Source organism: Balaenoptera ricei, chromosome 4 (assembly GCF_028023285.1).
Source record: "Balaenoptera ricei isolate mBalRic1 chromosome 4, mBalRic1.hap2, whole genome shotgun sequence".
Taxonomy (NCBI): domain Eukaryota; kingdom Metazoa; phylum Chordata; class Mammalia; order Artiodactyla; family Balaenopteridae; genus Balaenoptera; species Balaenoptera ricei.
This window is the reverse complement of record NC_082642.1, coordinates 147,212,462-147,235,046: the sequence shown is the minus strand read 5'-3', so window position 1 is coordinate 147,235,046 and position 22,585 is coordinate 147,212,462. Positions and strand designations below refer to the sequence as shown.

Genomic DNA, 22,585 nt, shown 5'->3' with positions numbered 1-22,585 from the left:
GATGGCAATATTTTCTTATTCTATTTTCTAATAAAACTGTTATAAACTTACAAAAAATAATAATGTTAAAAATATTGAATTTTATCAATAAAATCTATGGCAACTTTAAAAGTAACATAATGTAGACCGTCTAGAAGGAAGAGGACCGAGGAAAGAAGTAAATACACTCAATTCAAATAGTTACTTGGTGAGTCCTTTATTTTCTGTTCTTCAAGACCAGAATTCATTTCTCCTTACTTTGTGCCTCAGCAAGCAGGTAAAATGTCTAATTGATACAATACTATGGACACTATTCCTTCCCCATTTTTTCTGTTTTCAAACACAACTCTAAAATTATTCTGATATTGGCCAAAGCGTACAAGATTTTAATTATGCAGGATGAATAATTTCTGCAGATCTGATGTACAGCCTGGTAACTATAGTTAATGATACCACTAATACTATTTTGTATACTTGATATTTCCTAAGTGAGATGATCTTAAGTGGTCTCACCACACATACACACACAAATTGTAACCACATGAAGTGATTGATATGTTAGTTTGATTTCAGTAATCATTTCACAATATATACCTATAGCAAAACACCACATTGCATACTATATATATCAACTGCTATTTGTCATTTATACTTCAATAAAGCTAGACAAAATTTTAAAAATATTTGAATATAAAATACCTGAGTTAAAAGGGGAGCATAAATTTATCTGGCAAAACTGGGAAATTGAGTGAATTTGTCTTCAGTTACTCCAGTTTCCTTGTTCAAGGACTATTCCCTGACAAGAGGTATTCTTCTCTTCCCTTTGATCTAAATTGCTAAATTTTCATCTACCTTAAATTAATATAAATTCAAGAAGAATTTGTAAACTCCCTAAACGTGGACTAAATTAAGCCCAGAGATTAGATTGTTTGTTTGTTCTATGTAACATAAACCTCCACCATTATTTTTGTTCTTTTTTTTTAAACTGAGTTATTTATAACAAAAATTGAGATATATATTTCATGTAAAATTTATCACTTTGAGCTGTGCATCCAGTGACTTCTGATTTTTTAATTGCAGAGTCTAAACCCTTATGTTATGAACAAAATAGTTTTGATATGTGAGGTGTGTTTCCAGCAGAATCTCATCCATAGTTGAAAGTTACAGTGGTCAGCACCCACCTACTGCTCTTCTCCAAATTACCAGTCAACTGGTCACTAACCTGCTGGGGATCTTTCTTTTATTAATCATCTAGGTTTGAAACAATAAACAAAAGCCAATACTTCTTATATAAAGATCCCCTTTAATCACTATCTATTATTACCTATTAGCCACAAAATATGTTCTTTACTATTATCCAACATAGATTAGAAGACTTTTGAATTCTGTGTTCTTAAAAATATATTCAATGGACAAAGATATCATGGCTGCCTTTCTTAAATGTGCCACATACAATACTAAAGCACATTTCCCTTTGTAATATATTCTTGGTATTTTTCCCTAGGAATTTAAAATTACAATTTATTTATTTTTATTGAAGTATGGTTGAATTACAATACTGCATTAGTTTCAGGTGTACAGCACAGATTCACTTATAATGTACATATTATATATATTTTTCCAGATTTTTTCTCTTATAAGTTATAAAATATTGAGTATAGTTCCTTGCGCTATAATTACAATTTTACAAGGTGGAGAAACATCGAAGATTTTTCAGTAAATGTATTAATGAGGCATCCAAGTATTTTTCTATAAATTATCTAGAAACAAAGCTTGAGAACATGGATTCAAGGGCAAGTTTTTTACTTGGGAGGTGATCACAGTAAACACCTGCAGGGGGTGGGAAGATTGACAGGGAATGGAAGGAAGGCAGTACAGGGTGCATTGCTAAGCCAGGCACCACTGTAGACAGCTGGAGCTCAGTTCTAGTGGAGGATTCCCTGTGCAGGGGCTCAGCATGCCCTGGGAAGTGAAAAAGTCCTTAGGCAGAGCTTTACAGATGCCCTGAAGAATCAGCCTTCAGATTGTACAGATGATTACCCAGGAGACGTAGGCAGGGTGTGGACAGCTTCCGTTGGGAGTGGGGTGTCACTTAGAAAAGCAAAGATGCAATAAATATGGAACAGAACAAAATAAGGTCTGGAAGGTTAAAACGGGGTGAGACAATCAGAAAGGTATGAAGGCACGTGGGGAGTGTAGGCCATATTTTAATAGTCTAAGGCACGGGAAGTGGTATGGGGGTGGGAGACAGGGTTAGAAAGAAAGGTTGATACTCACAACAGTGGCATTTAAATTCCATGACTTCTGGTGTCATCTATTACTACTTAAACTGCTGTAACAGACTTTTAAATGGTCATCTTCACTGTAGGTACTCCCTTATTTGAAACGCTCTTATGTATTCTAAACATAAATAAACCTTTAAAAATTACATAAAATTAGCAAGTTAACATTGTTTAAAACATTGAACAATTCTTCTCAATGAGAATAGAAAAGCTGGAGAAATTTAAAAAAAAAAAAAAATCTGTGTTTGAAAACTTCAGAGCCAATCAAAATGTTCCAGAGTCACAGAGACACTATATGGGTCAGAACCGCAATCAAAAGAAAAGAGCCTATATCTGGAGTTGCTATTCCCTTCAAATTATATGTTGATTTTGAAAGTAGTGACTAAGAGGCTGAGAGAATTTTCATAAACTAACAGGGCTAGAGAAATAAAATTAGAATTTTGGGCTTACCAAAGAGTTGGGACCATGGAAAATATCCCAGACCATGGAGAACCAGTTCCTAGAAGTAAAACTGAGTTGCTAATAGACAGCTTCCTAAAGAACTGAAGCCCAGGTTTGAATTATCTCAATCCCTCTTTGGATTAAAATAATCTAGAATTCTGACATCTTTATCCTAGCAGCCTTCCAAAAACATAAGCAAATCTTTCTGGAGGGAGGTAAAGTCACCCAGGTTTTTAAAATATATATGAAATATCTATTACTCTAAAAATACAGCAGGAATATGAGAAAATAAGACTGGAACAAAACAGAACAGCAGAAAATAGAATCTGAAATACACAATCCATATAATGGACATGTCAAAATCAGACATTAAAATACTTATGTAAAGAATTTAACAATAGGAAATAGGAAAATACTATTATTAAGGAATAGTTATGTTTAAAGAATTAAAGATAAGATTGAAGATTTTGGCAGAAAACTGAAAACTAAACAACAGAAACTAATTGAAATTTTTTTTTTAGAAATTTACAAAATAATAACTGATTTGGAAAACCTAATTTATATGTTTTATCAGGGGATTAAACATTGCTGAATAGACAATTAGTGAACTAGAAGATGGAATAGAAAGAAATTCCCAAACTAAAGCATAAAAAGACAAAAAGATTGAAAATAGAGAAAAGACTGTAAGAGGCATATATAACATAGTTTAATAGTGTATTTTGCTTATAATTAGAATCTCAGGGTAAAAAGGAAATAAGAATGGGACAGAAACAATATTTGAAGAGACTATAGTTGACAATTTATCAAAATTGTGAAAGGCATCATCTCACATGTGAAATAGTAATGAGGAAAATAAGAAGAGCTGGCTTAAGGTTGAGATGGCTGAAAGATGGGCTTTAGCAAACGTTACCCAGAGACAGCCTGCAACAAATGCTCCAAAGCTAAACTTACAAATTGTTTTCTTTAATTATTAAATAACTGAAATAATTTTGTTTGTTAACCCGGGTTGGCATGTACAAGACAGAATGTCCAGTCTGAATGTTTTACTACCCACCAACCATTTAGTTTAATTACAAAAATGTGTAAACAAGATTCAACATACTGATTTCCTGCATTTTTCCCTCACCAGAGTCTCCCCTTTGTATTTTTTTTTTTTTTAAGATTTATTGATTGATTGATTGATTGCTATGTTGGGTCTTCGTTTCTGTGCTAGGGCTTTCTCTAGTTGTGGCAAGTGGGGGCCATTCTTCATCGCAGTGCGCGGGCCTCTCACTGTCGCGGCCTCTCTTGTTGCGGAGCACAGGCTCCAGATGCGCAGGCTCAGTAGTTGTGGCTCACGGGTCTAATTGCTCCGCGGCATGTGGGATCTTCCCAGACCAGGGCTCGAACCCGTGTCCCCTGCATTGGCAGGCAGATTCTCAACTACTGCGCCACCAGGGAAGCCCTCCCCTTTGTATTTTAAATCTTATCTTGCCTTTGCTTCTTTAAGACAAAATTTAACGACTCTCTCCTTTACATTTAAAGTAAGCATTTAGAATGTTTAACATGCAAAACAGAGAAGTGCATCTGGGAATTCTTTGACACAGAGATTAAGGAACCATCACAAATTTCAAACACAATAAATACAAAGATAAAGATGGCTCAAGCTGTCACACCAAAAAGAATGACAATCTACTAAGAGAAATATACAAATCCACAATCACAACTAGAAATTTAACACTCTTCTTTCACTTTTGATAGAAACAGATGACAGACAAACAAACAATAAGGGCATAGAAAATATTAACGACATGATTAGCAAATATGGCCTAAGTAACATGCATAAAACATTGCGGTCAAAACTTCAGAATATCAGTTATGTTCAAGTGCCCACAAAGCATTTACCAAAATAGATCATATGCTGATCATAGTGGTATAAGCTAAGAAGCAATAGCAACTAGAACAACAGAATTAACTAGTAAATCCTCATATTTTGGAAGTTAAGCATTATGCTTGTAAACAATCCATCCTCAAAGAAGAAAGCACAATAAAATATAAAATATCAAAATTAAACTGTGCTTCGTAGGAAAGTTATAGCCTTAAATGCATACATTTTAGAAGAATGGCTGAAAGTCACTGAATCCGTATCCACACTAAGGAGTAGAAATTGGAAAGTACATTAATCCCAGATTAAGCAAAAGAGTGAAATAACAAAAGGGCAGAATATACTGTTAAAAAAATAAGGAAATGGAAAATCAGTAACACCAGATAGATTCTTGGCAACGAATCCGTAAGACCTGGAAGAGACATAGTTGGGCAGGCAAAAGTCACTCCATAACTTACTGTGTTAGTACAGGTCATTCATGAAGCAGACACCAAGATGGAATTAAAGGTACAAGGATTTTATTGGGAAATGTCTGTGGGAGAAAAGAATTGGAGGAGGGAGTGAAGAAGGCTAGGAGACGTCAGACTTCCATGCGAGTCTGACCAGAGTGAAGAAGAGAGGGGAGGACATGACCCAGGTAGTCACAGATTAAAGATAGTTCCTCAAGGCCATTGGAGAATCCTCACTTGTTGGCCATCAGAGGATTCCATGTGTCTCTGTTATGCTCAGTCATTGCCTGGGAGCAGCCCCATGGAAAGGAAGGCTTCCATGCCAATGAAGTGTTAGATTTCAGACCATAGCATGGGGGGGCCTTTGGTCAATCAAGCCTCCTGCAGATGAAGATCTGAGAAGTAAATTCTCAGGGCTGCTACACATACAGATGAGAATCTGTTAAGACTACAGGTCTCATATCAGATACACTGAATCTAAAACTCAATTTTTCCTTCCCTCATCTCAATATTTCTTAGCTCTTTGATTCTCTTCATAAGGGTCCAAACTGGCCTGCACTTGTGATTCTGTCTTGGTTCTGTTCCTCACTGTCACTATGTCTCCAAATAATTGTCCAGGTTTCTCTCTGGTTGTAGCCATCAGTGATATTCAGTTTGTCCTGGCTGATATTTTTTCCTCTCCATTGTATATGAGACACATGTGTAATAGAATGTAATAGATAGGCAATAATTTTGGAGAACGAGAAAACATAAGGACAAGTAAGGTCAGTTTTTAGTAGATTCCTCATTCAAGCCAAAGTTGCAGCTCTGATCCATTGACAAAGAAGAGAAATAATTTTATCTTATTTAACCACCATTTGAGAAAAGTGTTTTCTCATCATTGCCAGACACAAGACACCCAAGGATTATGACAAGAGGAAAAGGAAAATGATGCTTATCTCACCATTTCCTGACTATGATGGGATAAGCATTAGTGTGAAACAGTCATAGCATTTCTGACATAGGTGTAGTTCATTGGCCTTGGCTATAACACCAAAATTATAGCACCCATAAATACAATATGGGGAAAACGATTCCAACTGCAATTACAGAGAAGATTACTGAGTTACACACATGTAAACGAGGGAGCACAAATATGTAAAAAATGACCCTGTAGGTTACCACATCTACTGCTGAGAGTATATATATATACACACCTGTCCAGAAGGTTAAATTCAAACTCAGAATCTTCTCCCTGTAACTCAACTGAGCTCATACCTCCTGTCAACATGTCCTACAACGGCTGCCCTGGAATCTTCTCCTCCTGCTCCCTTGGAGACTATCTATGCTACCCAGGCTCCTTCCAGCCCAGCAGCCTGGTCTACAGCACTGACCTCTGCTCTCCTAGCACCTGCCTGCTGGGCTCCTCTCTATTACGTGGCTGTCAGGAGACCTGCTATGAGCCCATCAGGTGCCAGACATCTCATGTGGTGTCCTTTCCCTGCCAGACATCCCGCTACGGCCCAAGGACCTCCAGGCTCTGCAGTCCCTGCTGGACAACTTATGCTGGGTGTCTGGGCTTTAAGTCCAGCAGTTGCCTCTCCCTGAGCTCTAGATACAGAAGCTGCTACTCAATGGGCTCTGGATCCCATGGCTTCAGACCCCTGGGTTATGGAGTCTGTGGCTTCCCTTTCCTGGGCTGTGGATCCAGATTCTGGCCCCCAATCAAATTTCCTTCCAGGAGTTTCCATTCATCTTGTCACTGGTCAATCTGTAGATCTGGCTTCTACTGATTAATTTGTAGAAGAGCCAAATCCATTAAGAAATTTAGATTCTGTACTGTGATTATCTATTATCTTAATTTCCTCCATTGAAAAGTATTCTGATATTCCCTGATCACCCGCAACTCTTTACCTCTCCAGCCCTCAAACACTGGGTGATAGATTAACTCTGTCAACCTACAAAATTAATGAGAAACTCAAATTGAATTGTTGATAGAATTTATGGTTTTGTTCTTCTCCCAAAGATAGATGGAAAGTCAAATAATTTGATTTTAATAAACTCTTTATTCTGCTATCCAAATATGCAGTGAATATTGTTATTTACTAGTAATGTGTCAGCTAGGATTTGTATTGTCATTGCTTCTGTTAATGGGCTTTGGTAAGCTCAGATTTGGGGGACTATGCACTAATTTTGATTAGGTTTAGATATTTTTCTTTTTTTAAGCAAGAGTTTTCCCCGGATGCCCACAGTTTCTTGGTACAGACTTTCTCTAAAAGAAAATCCAAGAGATTTGAATATCTTTATTCACACAATAAACATGGACCATGCATCTCTAAAGATATTATGTATGAGAGTGGTTTTAAGAGTGTAGGAATAAAATTTAGACTTCTATGGTGAGGCATGTGCATAAAGGCTATTAAAATGGAAGACTAGTGTGTGGGTGTACATTTTTAGACTAGGAGCACCTCTGAGCTTTAGATTATCACAGTGGTGGAAATTTTCTCATTTTTTTAATTGACTAAATCCCTGTATCCCAGTTACTTTTTTCAGTCTGCTCTAATTATCACCATTTGTATAAGAAGGCAAGCAACAAACTTACATGGGAAGGAACTAGGCTCAGCAGGTGTGACGTTGCACCTGGGTTCTTAGCCAACATAGAAACTGAATCTAACTGCAAAGAAGAAAGCTTTAATATTATCAAAAATGAATGTTTCAATTGTATATTGAAATAAAGTTGGATATTCTTTATTTTACGCCATTCTTCTGACATCCAAGTGTTACACAAAGTAACATACTGACATAATATAATAATAACTGGAAACTTAATATCCATATAAGACAAGTAATGTTCAAATATTCTTCCTATCTTTATTTTATAAGATTCTCAAACATCCCTGAAATTAGAAAATGGGTTGCAGGGTATGAGAGGCTTAGCAAAAACCTAGTCTTATAAGTATTTCTCAGTCTTCTCATCACATTCTCTTTACTTCTTCCTTTACTACCAACGTGATAAAATATAAAACATAAAGGAGTTAAATAGAATTTTACAAGATTACACAGCAAGTTATAGTAGAGTGACGAAGTAGAATGGCTTTTTCCATCCAACTGTACCATCCTCTCTTTTCTCTTCCCTCATATGCTCCTTCTCTTCCTCATCTTCTTATCTCTCTTCCTTCTCCTCCCCCATGTTTAGGAAATAGTTATGGTGACTGTATAGTTAGAAGGAAAAAAATAAAGGAATAATGAAAAAAAAATTGGGAAAAAATTCATCAGCCACTGCATTATAAAAATTTAAATGATAAACAGTAAACTCCTCTGTAAACTGTCCTGCTTATGAATCTTAATGATTCAAGTTCATCTCATGTGCATAATCTCCAACCAAAGAAATAATCAAATTTTAAACTTCAAAACATAAGCAACTGCAAAACACTCATGCAGAACAACTGAAGATTTTGGCCAAGCTGATGCCTCATCTATTAATGTCTCTCAATTTGAGATGCAGGAGTGGAAAGTTTTCTGACTTTAGGAATATACTAATATCTTACTTTTTAAATTATTGCTATAACAAATTATATCAAATAAGCCATACATATATATATATATATATATATATACACATATACATATACACATAATACCTTAAACAACAATTTATTATAATTCTGTAGGACAAAATTCAGGCAGTCTCGCTGTACTAATATCATGGTGCTGGAAGGACTACATTTCTTTCCAGAGGATTTAGGGGAAAACCTATTTACTTACTCTTTTTTTTGTTTTCTAGAGGCCATCCGAATTCCTTAGCCAATGTCCCACTTCCTCCATCTTCAAAGCCATCAATGGTGGGTCAAATTCTTCTTACAATGTATGACTCTGACCTACTCTTCTGCCTCTCTCTTCCATTTTTAAGGATGCTTATAATCATTTTGGGTCCACTGGGCAATCTCTATTTTAACATCAACTGGTTAGCAACTTTAATTACATCTGCTACTTTCATTACCTTTGCCACATAACGTAACATATTCAAAAGGTATATAAATAACTTTAAGAGGCCATTATCCTCCCTACCAAAACTAGTAAACAAGCAAATTTATAAAAACAACTCAAAGATTAAGTGTAACTAGCAGTATAATGAAGTGATCAAAAACAAACACTAAAATTCAATGGTGGAGACAATGAATTTATAATACTACAGTTATGTCTGAAATTAAATATAATATCCCATTTCAGGTAGATAGTCAAAATAAGAAAACTGTATTATTTTTACAACAAGAAACACAACTCCTGAACTGATGTCTTGCCTCTACCACTCAGAAAACTGCATCTTCCTCTGTCCCAAGTCTCTGGCACATTATAAATTACCCAGAGTAAAGATTTTATTCTTTCTCTATTTCATCAATTAATTATAGTATAGTGAATAATATAGTGGTCATCAAGATTTCATTAACTTAATCCCACTCTGCACAAAGAAGAGGACACCAGCTGGCACTTATCTGGCTTCTAGCTTCCGAATTCCTCCTGCTGCATGCTTCCACAGATTCATAACATCATAGACTGTGAACCCAGGGGTTTGAGTCCCAAGCTGCTGCCCCCACAACTAACTTTCCAGAAGCTGCTGATTATCTGTCTATCAGCTTGCTTCCAGTTCTGATTTCCAATAATAAATATACTCAGTTTCCCAGGAAATTCTCTCATGAATCATTTCTAGGCACTTGATATAACAATTTCTATTTATCAATATTTATCTCATTAGTAATTACAGAGAACATCTTTATCCTTCCCAACTCCCTGTACCCATGTTTGTTTGTTTGTTTGTTTTTTAATTAGTCACACCTCAGAACACATTGTCAAACATTTTGCCAGTATTACTATTTTCACAATATTTTCATTAAACCTCTACCCTGAGCCAAAATCTCTGCTATGGAAATATATTGTTGAATATATCTTTTAAAATAAAATTGTTTTGTGTATTACTCCATAACGAAAAATAGAGTAAAAAAATGTGTGCTCTTTGTTCTAACAGGACTGAAAGTCTAACAGAGAAAGCAAATATAAAATAATGAGCTGTGAATGAGTCCTTGATGCTACAATAACATACATCAAGGGAACCTCATCTAGTCTTAGAAGTCAAGAAAAGGTTCCCAGAGGAACTGCATTTGAAACAGGTCTAAGGAATAAGTAGGGCATAGGTAGGTGGGGCTTGCAGAAGTGTTTTTAGGACCAAAGTCTTGAGATGTGCATTATAAAACTGAAAGCCATTTTGTCTGGTCATTGAGGGGAAAGGAAAGAATGACTTGAAATTAGACCAGAAAGATTTTGGGGCCATTTTCCCCAGGTCTTTAGTACTAACTCAGCATTGCATTTTCTTCTAAAAGCAACAAGAGCTGTTGAATGGTTTTAAGCAGAGGTATAAGATTGTTGCACAACACATTTTTCCTTTTTTTTTTTTTAGTCCTTTAAATGTATCCAGTGATTTTAATACCATTTGTGGAAAATACATTTTTCTGCATTTGAATTGATTTGGCATCTTCGTAAAAAGAAATCGACAGTATACTTGTGAATCTCTTTCAGAATTGTATTCTGTTCCCCCGAATAATCACCTATACTTTTTGCGGTACCATAATATCTTAATATATCTTTATATTAAGTCCTGAAATGAGATAATAAAAGACTTCCACATTTAATTCTCTTTTTAAAGATTATTTTGCCTATCCCTGCTCTCATATAAATTTTAGAATCAGTTTTTCAATTTCTATTAAAATGCCTGCTGGCTTTTTTGTTCAGAATATATTGAATCAAAATGCGAAATAGATGACTAGTGGGAAGTTGCTCCCTAGCACAGGGAGATCAGCTCCATGCTTTGTGACAACCTAGAGGGGTGGGATAGGGAGGATGGGAGGGAGGCTCAAGAGGGAGGGGATATGGGGATATATGTACACTTATAACTGATTCACTTTGTTATACAGCAGAAATTAACACAACATTGTAAAGCAATTATACTTCAATAAAGATATAAAAAAATAATTAATTAATTTAAAAAAGAATGTATTGAATCTGTAAATTAGGGATATTGAATAGCTTTCAATCTGTGATATGTCTCTATTTATTTGAGTCTTATTTAATTTCTTTCTGCAGTATTTTATAAGTATTAATATGGAAATCTAGAATCTTGAAATGTATTTTTAGATTATATGTTTTGTTGTCATTACAACATATTTTAGACTTAATTTTTCATGTATTTTTGGTTTGTATATAGAAATAAAATAGAGTTTTCTGTAGTAATTTTGTACATTCCTTAGGATTTTTTATGTAGACAAACATTATACCTGTGAATAAAGACAACTTTCTTATTCCCTTGCTGATATTTATGCCTTTTATTTGTTTTTCTTGTTTACTGCTCCGGCTAAGACCTATAGTACAATGATGACTGGAAATGTTGTGGGAATATGGTAATGTGGCTGATTTTGTGTGTGTTTATATGAGTAGGTAGTGTGCTACCTTCTCTATTCACAATTGATAAATATGTATCTTTTTAGTTTTATGAGCCTGTTGTTTATAGTATCTAAGTATATCTGACAAAGGGAGTGAGTGAAAAATGACTGATATTATTAATCTAGTACATTTAGAAGGCATTTGCAACAAAATCCCTGCTCTGTTATCCCCATGAGCCTGGGAATTCCATTTTCAAACTCTCCTGAGATCAGGAAATGGGGTCTTTACACATAGTAATTGACTAATTAAATGTCTAATTCAAGATTGCCATACTCACTCTACCATATTATCCCTATTACCTCACTCTTTAAATTTCACTGTAACTCAGTTCAGTTCCAATTTCAGAAGATGGAAAGAAAACTTTTATTCGATGATGTAAGAATTATAAAGGAAATGGCATTTAAAAATGAATGTAAAAGTTGAGACTCTCTTAAATATTGAAAACACAAAAGCTATGAGAATAGATAAGGGGAAATATATGAAGATGAAGTGAAATGACCAAAGCAGAGGGGAAAAATACACACGTGTTCAGGGAAGAATTGAAGTTCAGTTGGTTTATACTAAAAGAAGAAATTTATGTAGAAATGAGAGACAGAGATAGCAATATAGGATGGGTACATGTGGATATGCTGACTTCATTAATTATAGGTTTTATTATTTCTGTTCAAATTGGTACAATCATCTAATTGGGTATCTTTGCTCCAGTTTCTACCTGGATCAAGCCATTTTTACTCATTCTCCAGACTTAGCTTATAAAATAGTTTCTCTGGGAAGCTTTGTTAACATCTCAGATCGTTATTAAGGTCTCATTGTTAAATGTACTTATATGTTGAAGAACTGCTCTTTTATAGCTTTACTTATTGTTGTAATTAAATCGTTATTTGGTTAACCTTGCTAGTTGGTAAGTTCAGAGAAATGGGAATCCCACTTAAAAACCAGCTTTAAATTTTTCTTAATATAGAGAAGTATATGAATGAATGCATTCTCCCTGAAAAAAAAATGTAATAGAACATTTGTTCATCATGCATTCCTTAAGAACAGAGCTAAATGAATATTATTTTAAGGACTGGTGCTGACAAGATGTTTGACAAGGTACTACTGAGGCATGACTAATAAAAAATATGGGAGTTAAGGCCGGGGAGAACAAAGCTGTTACCTATAATCACTAATGTGACAAGAATAAATAACTAGAAATTGGTGAAATCAATTGCATGGAAATGACTCACGATGAGTTTCCTGGGAAACTAAATACATTAATCCCCAGAAGTAAGAACCACATGCTGGCTGGTAAAAAGATGACTGGCAATTCCTGGAAATAAAGTTGCTTTGGCAGCAGGAGGTTGGGAGCTGAACACCTGAGTTCGAATTTCATAGAGACATTGAGTGTAACAGATGGACAAGGAAGACAGCAGGAGGAAATCAGAAGTCTAGCTGGGGCAGGATCTATAAAAGAGGTAATGGGAATCTGGTAGAGAGCAGGGCTGCTTTTGTAGGGAACTGAAGACCCAGAATCACTGTTGCTGGAATATAGGGAGAACCTTATCTTGATCCTGATAAATTCAGAGTGGAATGGACATAGATACACTGCCAAATGTAAAATCGATAGCTAGTGGGAAGCAGCCGCATAACACAGGGAGATCAGCTCGGTGCTTTGTGACCACCTAGAGGGGTGGGATAGGGAGGGTGGGAGGGAGATGCAAGAGGGAGGGGATATGGGGATATATGTATATGTACAGCTGATTCACTTTGTTATAAAGCAGAAACTAACACACCATGGTAAAGCAATTATACTCCAATAAAGATGTTAAAAAAAAAAAAAAGATTTGAATCCGGCCTCTGTATTCCGACACCAAATTAAATCTCAGAGACAGAGTTCTGAGAGACAGAGTTTTGGGTGAAGTAGAAAAGAATAGCTTTATTGCTTTGCCAGGCAAAGGGAGACACAGCAGGCTAGTGCCCTCAAAACTGTGTGTCCCAAGAACTGGGGGGGAGGGGAGTGGTTGTAAGGAGTTTTATAATCAAGGGGCAGGGTTACTGATAGGGATCGTGGTGCATGCAGGGCGCACATTCCCTCAATCCGGAGATCATCTGGCATCAGGTGATGAGGGTTGAACTGTGACCTTCTCTGGAATGAAGAATGCTTCATCAAGTAGTTAACATCTTCATTTGGTGGTGGTTGTAGTTCTCCAGAAGAGCTCCAAGATATTGTTATGTGTTTCCCTTGAGCGGGAACCAGGACTCTGCCCCAAGGCTGCCCCCTGGTGTTTCTTGACTGCTCTTCCCTTATCTCTGCATCCCCTCCCTTCCCTGATTAGCAACGGTTTGAACCTGCCCTTTGGAACTCAGGGAAGGGGACACAGAAAGGCTTTTGTGCCCAGGAACTCCACAGGGTCCTGCTCAGTTTCAGAGGTAGGGGTTGGGCTGTTTCTAGAGCAGCTGTTGTATGGGATTGGGACAGTCTCTTGAGAAATAATGATAAAAGTTTTTATACTTTGATACTTATATCTTTAAATGAGACTTTATTAGATTTAACTTCAGCACCAGTTGTGATATTACAAATTTATTCTTTCCAACATTATAATTACTAGTTGTGTGTGAGTACTTCACTTTATGGCTGTATAAATATTATTGAAACTATCCCTGATTCTTCTTTAAAAGGAAGTTTGCTTTTTAACTAGAGTACTTCCAGAGGCCAGAGAACCACTTTCACATCTGAAATACGCAGGTAATTTTTAATCATCAGAGGCTGCTCCGACGTAACCAAAGTGGGCATTTGCATATGGCGATAACTTAGATTATTACATTTTCAAAACTTATGGAAGTTATAAACAAAATAAGATTACGTTCATAGGGGAGCAACCCGACATTACTATTTCAATTTCTGTCAGGGATGCCAAATGAAATTTCTATATTTTCTCTCATTATTTTGATCCCTTTAGATTTCCCAGTAACAGTCTAAAACCATGAATATTTCCCAAGCATTCTAATAGTGATGATGATGGTGATGATAATGCGGAGGAGAAGAAGAGAGAGAAATGACTGAAGGGGAGAGAAGATGAGATCGTGTGGCACAACTGAAATTACATTAAAATGAAATAGGAATTAGGAGTTCTGCTGTTAGCCTTACCATTAACTTTCTGAGAGACCGAGAAACAAATGCTTCTAGTTCTCTAGTTCTACATCTATACGATAAATAAGTTCAACTTGGGGATCTATACAGTTACTTGTGTCACTCATATTTAATGTACTTAGGAAGAGAGTGGGACATTTTCATTTCCTTAAAGAAATGCCATCTTTGGCAAGTCAGGTTCTCTTTGAGCGTCTTTTTTCTTAAATGCTAAAAGGACCTTAAAATATAATGAGCAAATTCCTCGCAGGTCTGCCTGAGGGTATAATGAAATAACCACAGGAAATTTCTATAGATTCCTTGGCTCTACACAAAGATAGCATTTTATTTTTATGTTTGGCTCATTTACATCAAGTTATATTTTTAGCAACTTATTATTTCCTGAAATTATATGTATATTTATAAAAACTTAGAAAATAACCATAAAAAAATCAAATAATATCCAATTTCATGGTGAGATGCAACCAAAACAGACATATGAGCAGTTCTAGAAGCTCATTTTCAGCTGCTTTGAGTTTGAGCCTTGGGAAGGCATTGAGATGAAACACATGTCTTCTGAACCTGACCCTTCTAGAGCTTCTAGAGCAGCCCATATATCCGTTTTGGTTTTATCTCACCTAGGTTTAGAGATAACCTCCTTACATACACTTAAGAGAAATGAATCAGACTAGAAACTGGTTGTTGAAATGCAAAATTCAGATATTTTTGCCAACCAAAATGAGGCTAATTCAATTACAGTTAAGGAAAGATCGTAGGCATTTTTTCCTCAAGTTTACAAATGTATACTAGTCCTTCATTTACTTTTTTTTCATATGAACCAGAACATATGAACTAAATTATTTCCTTGCTTTCCTAATTCTGTCCTTCTGCAGATACAAACACATAGTCAATTGTTCATGAGTGAATTCAGCTCTCCTCTGCTTCGATATTTATAGTCAGAGAAAGTTGTGCCTTCAATGAAATTCCAGGAAATTACCATATTAAGACACTTAAAATTCTGAAGACATTAGTTAAGACCTTGCACAGAGTTAAGATTTCAAAGCCCATTCACAGGGGAATATTGATCTTTTGTTTTAATCCCACAAATGGACAAGAGAACAAAATTAGAAAATAAACAGATAACAAACCACCACATTGTTTTTGGATTAAGGGGTTTATTACATTTAATTCACGTGAATTTCATTTTGAGGAGAAAAGCTACTGAAATAAATTCTATCACAAATGGTGACATTAGACTTTAAATTTGGTTTATTGTTCAGTTTACTGCTGGCAATACATTTTTAAAAGATGAGAAATTAGTAGATATAAGATAAAAATAAACTACAAATTTTAAATAAAAAGAACCTCATATGGCTGTAAATTAATTAACATCATTCATAAAAATTCAAACATCAAAGAAAAAAATGAATTAAAATTTGGAAATATTTTAAAATGCATAATGATGATATAACCCAGTAAATTTTGAGATGTACAGCTGTTTAGAAGGAAAATTTTAGATTTTAAAGTATATATAACACTTCAAGAAAGCTTGAAATCAATTTTTTTAGTACTTTATATGAGGAACTTAGAAAAAAATAGCAATTTAAACCAAAAGTAAATTTAAGATAGAAATAAGAAAGGTAAGAACAGAAATCAATGAAAGAGAAGTCAAATATGAAACAGAAAAAAAACAAGGTCAAAATTTAGATTTTGAGAAAATCAATTATTTTAATTTTTAAAAGAAACAGCATATAAGAAAAGAAGTGACCAATAGCTTCACAAAATGTTCATAATTATTTGGAAAAATATTTATTTTTCTATATTCCAAAGCAGAATTAATTTTTTTTCATTTTTTCCAGTAAGTGAGGTAAATATCTTAGCCTTCCTCATTCTCCCTCTTTTCCAAACACTTCCTCAAAATAGCCCTGTTGGCAAACTTAAGAGTAACTACAGGATGAGCAGGAAGCAGAACTACTCTTAGACAAAGTGGAAAGTTAATCCATTTGTTTTCCAAGGGTATAGAATCTTAGTTCATAACCTCTGCACCAATCAAAGAGGCTCATGGCCTCATTCTTTACTAGTTTATTTTCATCTTTAAGTCTACATTTGTATTAAAGTGAATGATGAGGGTTATCAGTTGAAGGAGACTTCCCAGGAACTCAGAACCTGGTCAACCCAGCTCCAGTCTTGTATTGATTATTCTGTACAGTGTAGGCTTCCAAGGGTAGCTTTTTTTTTTTTTTTTAAGAAAAAAACTTAATTATAAAACTGGGCATTTCCAAAATATGTGTGGTCTTTACTGTGGAAATATTGAGTTGCAAATTTTTTGTTTGTGACTCTGTATTCCTTAGATATGGATCTGAGTCTTTCTGATATGAGAAGTGTTATCCATAGATTATAGTACTTTTACAACTGCACCTACTTCTAGAAATTGTTAATCAAATCAGGCGGGGTCAAATTAATTATTTTACAGAAAATTTTTGAGGATAAAATTTTTCTAAAAATGTTTTTATTTTTTCTTTATTTTTGAAGGATGTTTTGAACTGATATAGGTTGACTTTTTAAAAAATTTTAAATCTTTAACTTTCTGTTTGAGAATATCCATTAGGTTGTTGTTGTTTTTAAATGTACATATCTCTTAAAATTCCCTATATATTTATTAGTTATATCCATCTTTCTCTTAAATTATTCACATATCCATCATGGGCATTTTAGCCAACTAATTTTAATAAGTGTGTTAAATGTGAATTTCCTCTTATTGATTGTTATTCTTTTGATGGGGGTAGTAACACTTACATGCTTTCTGACTTTTTTTTGTAATGTTTTATTGCATTAGGACATTGTATATAAAAGAACAGTGTATCTTGTAGTATAAATATTTATATTTTTGTACACATGATTATATAATTATGTAATTGATACACATATATACACACAAATATATATATGAAAATATTTTGATTTAATGTTTTCAAGAGAATGTAAGTCCTTTTTTCTGCATGTTAGATGGGTCAAGGGCTTATCAGTAATATTCCTCTAATAACTGAGTTAGGCAGTCACTGTCTCTAATTTTTTTTATTTTTTTAATTTAATTTAATTTATTTTTTTATACAGCAGGTTCTTATTAGTTATCCATTTTATACATATTAGTGTATATATGTCATCAAATTTTAATCAGCTTGATTGAACCTCTAGTTTGCCTATACTTTGACCAGGTATTCTGCCACTCCCTGATCTGAGCTCATTATTATATTTTATTTCAGCTGGGAGGGATATTGGCCCATAGTTTCAGACTGTTTTAGTTTGCCTTTGAAGTCATTTGAGTTTTGTACATTTTAGTTGCTGTATTTTACAGTTTTTGCATTTTTCATTTTCATCTTTATATATTCAAGCACTCTGTCAAAATTCTTAAACTTGTCTTTAATTTCTTAAGAAAAATAACCACAATTATTTTTGTGTACATTTCTAATATGTTCATTATCTGGATCTCCTGTAGACTTGTTTGTACTCTATGTTGTCTCTTGTTCTTGTCTTGCTTTTTTTTGTAGTATTGATAGTTTTTAATCAATTACTATAGGTAATTTGAGGTCTATTTGCAGAAGAATTTACTCTGGACGTACCAAGCTGGGGTAAGTTTACTAATACTGTCATATCATCAAGATTGATGTAATTCAAAGGTTGACTTCAGTTCCTGTGAAACATATTCTGTTTGCATACCCTTAAAATTCTAGTGGAGTCTTTAAAATCCTATAATGTTTCAAAAGCCTAGAATGTTTACCAATATCCCCAGTTCCTTACAATGCCATGGGAGTCTAATTCTGTTCATTCACACTATGAGCCCATTGACGTTTTTGGGTTTAGTGGGCAACTCTAGGAAGAAATTAGCCCAAATACCAACATTTCTTTTGACTTAAAACCTCTCCTAATTTTGACCTAGCAGTTCTTAGCCTGGTAATGCTCCAGTGTTTGTGCACAGATTATTTTATCCAGTTTTACTAGCGTTCTAGTAGTGATTTGAACTACCCACTCTGATGCTGACAAAAGTTATACTTGGTAAATAATATCATGTTACACTTCTATATATAAGGATGGTTGGTAAAAATATTTATTTTACAATATATGAAAAATTATTTAGAATAGACAAGAAATCTGGTATGAGAATTATCACTGGAAATCTGTTCCAGTAAATTTAATAGGTGGATAGGAAACCTAGGATTAATGTCATTAACGTCATTCAAAACTCAAACTTCAAAATGATGGAGTAATGTGCAGCCATTAGAAATGCTATCTAAACCTATTTACCAAAAGAATTAATTGCCCACTGTAAATTAATTGCCCAAATAGTCCCTGAACATACCAGGTAACTTTATATCTCTCTGCTTTGTCCATTCCATTTTATTTTTCCAAACATTTTCTATTATATCCTATACTACTTCTGTTTTTGCTTTTCATAGCAGGTTCCATCTTTTAGGAAAATTGTGAACACCAATTTCTCTGTAAGACTGGGATCTTTGGCCAGATCTTGAGTCCCTTTGAACTTCCATTGCCTCATGTTTATAAAACAAACAAACAAACAAACATACAAACATGTAGCACACAAAATTTATGTTCCTCTGAGTGCTATTTAAGGTTCTAAAGAAATAATGACTTGAAAATTTCTTTGAACGTTTATTTAGCTCAACACAAAGATAATGCCCTTTTATTATTAGATTTGTCTCCTTTTCAAAATGTGTCCAACAGCAATGTACCATTTTCTGAAATCTGTGTCCTATAAAAAAGATTAGCACATGACTATGAAAAAATAAAAGTAAAGGATATCCATTTTTTGCTGACATAAGAGTTGTGGTTCTCAGCCATATATAGCCTGAGCCACTGGAAAGCATAGAGATAAAAACCCACACATCCTGAATCAAAATTCTTCACAACAAGAATAATTGGCTTCCTTCTTACATGCTGTAAAAAAATGACTTTCGTGGAAAAGTACTTACTGAGATTCACAAATTCGGTCACTTTTACCAACCAAATTTGGATGAACTTAATAGAAGTTATTTAAGCTTTATATTTAGTATTTTCTGAAAATATACAGACACAAGTTAGATTTATATTTAATTTTTGTTTTATGTACAAACCTAGCAGTATATTTAAATTTTATTCTTTCTCTCTGCATTCCATACATATTCACTAACTTTTGTGTTTTCTTCTCCTGTGAAGAGAGATATAAGGACACATGATTTAAAGAACAAGGCTTTTATAGCTCTTGAGATGTTTATACTAAGTCTAATAATAATAATAACAACATATATGGATGCCAGAATAAATGTGTTTATTTACTTAAGATAATTAGATACTGTTAAATTTTGAAGGATATCTAGTAATTGGATGATTTCTATCACCAATGTAGGTATATGATTTAAAGTTTAGGTTTGTTACTTAGTTTTACATTCTACAAGACCCAATCTGTAAGTTAGGTTGGGTGGCTGCAGAGTGAGTGAACAGCCAGTCTTTGGGGACCATGAAGAGGGTTGTTTCTTGTGAGAATAAAATAGTTGTCATTCTGCAAAAAGATCTGGACATTCAATAAATGGATCTTTAGAAGCCAGATCCACAGATAGGCTGAACATCAGAATAGGTTGGGTGGCAGAATCTGGATCCATAGCCCAAGGTAGGAGAGCCCCAGACTCTATAACCCAGGTGTCTGAAGCCACTGGATCCACAGCCCAGTGAGTAGCAGCTTCTGGATCCAGAGCTCAGGGAGCAGCCTCTGCTGGACCTAAAGCCCAGAGACCCAGCATATATTGTCTAGCTGGGATGGTAGAGAGTGGAGGTCCTCGGACGGTAGCAGGATGTCTGGCAAGGACTGGACACCACACTGAATGCCTGGCACATTTTGGGCTTATAGCAGGTCTCCTGACAGCTACTGTAGAGAGAGGAGCCCAGCTGGCATGTGCTGAGAGAGTAGAGGTCAGTGCTATAGACCAGGTTGCTGGAATAGAAGGAGCCTGGGTAGCACAGATGACTGCCAAGGGAGCTGGAGGAGAAGTTTCCAGAGCAGCAGTTGTAGGACATGTTGACTGGGAATGTGAGTTCAGCTGAATTAGACTGACAGTATTCTGTGGCATTAGACTGAGAATATTCTGTGGCATTTATATACTCTCAGAAATAGGTGTTTACAGCTAGGTAAGGTCACCATTCCTACATGTCCACTCCCTGATTGGCATAGTATTACCTCAATCATCATTTCTGTAACTGCAGCTGCATAGTTTCCTACACATTGTATTTATGGGTGCTATAATAGTTTTTGTTACAACACAAAGCCAATAAACTAGTCATGTCACAAATGCTATGACCGTTTTATATTAATGGCCATCCCATCACAGCCAAGAATGTCCCTCCTTCCTGGTATACGTTGCATGTGTATCTGAGTCTGGCTTTGCTAGGGTATGCATTCCTTCTAAGGATGAAGATCAAAATGGTACCATCTTTCTTTTTTATTTGGTTAGAGGCATAGCTTTGGCCTTCTAAAAAGCCTTCTAAAGATTGAAACTACTTGTGACTATTCATTTTTTTCTCCAAAATTAATTTCCAAGTATTAAATATTAATGCAGAGATCTCATATCCAATGGAGAAGGCCCATTGGATATGAGATCTCTGCAATGTTACAAACGGAATGGAGGAAAGCTACTAACAGAGGGAACCCTGGGTCTGAAGCCATTGGATCCACAGCCCAATGAGTAGCAGCTTCCAGAGCCAGAGCTCAAGGAGTTGCACCTGCTGAATCTAAAGCCCAGAGACCCAGGGTAAGTTTTCCAGCAGAGTGTGGAGGTCCTTGGACGGTAGCAGGATGTCGGCAGTGACTGGACACCACACAGGACGTCTGGCACCTGGCGGGCTCACAACAGGTCTCCTGACTGTAGAGAGAGGAGTCCAGCTGGCAGGTGTTGGGAGAGCAGAGGTCAGTGCTGTAGACCAGGTTGCTGGGGTAGAAGGAGCCACAGGAGAATCCTGGCTAACACTGGTAGCCCCAAGGGAGTGGGAGGAGAAGTTTCCAGAGCAGCAATTGTAGGGCATCTTGATGGGAGATATGAGTTCAGCAGAATTACACTGAGAATATTCTGAGGTCTAAGGTCATCTTGTGGACTGGGTAATTATATACTCTTGTCAATGGTTTGGCACAGTACTGGTGCAATCCTCTCACATTTTTCACTCCCCTTCTGCATGTGTGTAATTCATTAATCGTCTCTGTAATTGCAGTTGACTAGTTTCCTACCTATTGTATTTACTGGTGCCATGATTTATTATAACACAAAGCAAATGACCATTCCTGTACAGAAATTCTAGGACAATTTGTCTGTTATCTTCATCCTATTAAGGCCAGGAAAGCCCATTTTTTACTTCCTGGCCATGACTCCATGTATATCTACTCCTGCTTTGCTCTGGGATTTCTTCTGTCACTTTTCTACCATGTCAAGTGATCAGTGGCATAGCTTTGTTTTTTATAAGGATGCTTCTAATGACTGATTCTACTTGTCCCTACTGATTCACATTCTTCAAATTTATTTTCCATCTATCACATATTATTATACAATGCTCCTCATATCCAATTGAGGGAAGAAAAATAACACATAATGAGAAATGGCTAGAAACAGAAAGGAACCAGGCAAACATTTAAAGACAAAGTGACTCCAGAAGACTGAATTGGGATGGAACCACAGGAAGAAACTGATTTGGGGCATGTGAAGAGGGAGTGGGTATAATGATGGTAGCTTGAAAAACTGGGAAAAGGGATGAAGAGACAGGGATTTCAGGTATCTCTTCTACCTGCTTTGAGACTATGGATCTAAATGCCATTAAAAAAAAAAAACTTCAAAAATGAATATAATTTATATATTTTCATATATTTTTATTTACCTCATAAAAAATTTAAAAGAACCTGGGTTCTGCATCCTAGAACAACTTAGGCTTTTCTCTGCTCATACTGTGAATGATTTTTGTG

General features: G+C 35.4%; 1 protein-coding gene and 1 pseudogene across 1 annotated transcript; one reads left to right on the top strand and one right to left on the bottom strand.

Moving 5' to 3' along the window:
- The first annotated feature begins 6,232 nt into the window (after positions 1-6,232).
- On the top strand, positions 6,233-6,787 carry LOC132365537 (keratin-associated protein 13-1-like). The gene has a single exon (XM_059922255.1). It carries the CDS (start codon positions 6,284-6,286, stop codon positions 6,785-6,787), a length of 504 nt encoding a protein of 167 aa, XP_059778238.1. The 5' UTR covers positions 6,233-6,283.
- Positions 6,788-12,689: 5,902 nt separating this feature from the next.
- LOC132364447 (keratin-associated protein 13-1-like) lies at positions 12,690-20,682 on the bottom strand (annotated as a pseudogene).
- Between the last annotated feature and the right edge of the window lie 1,903 nt (positions 20,683-22,585).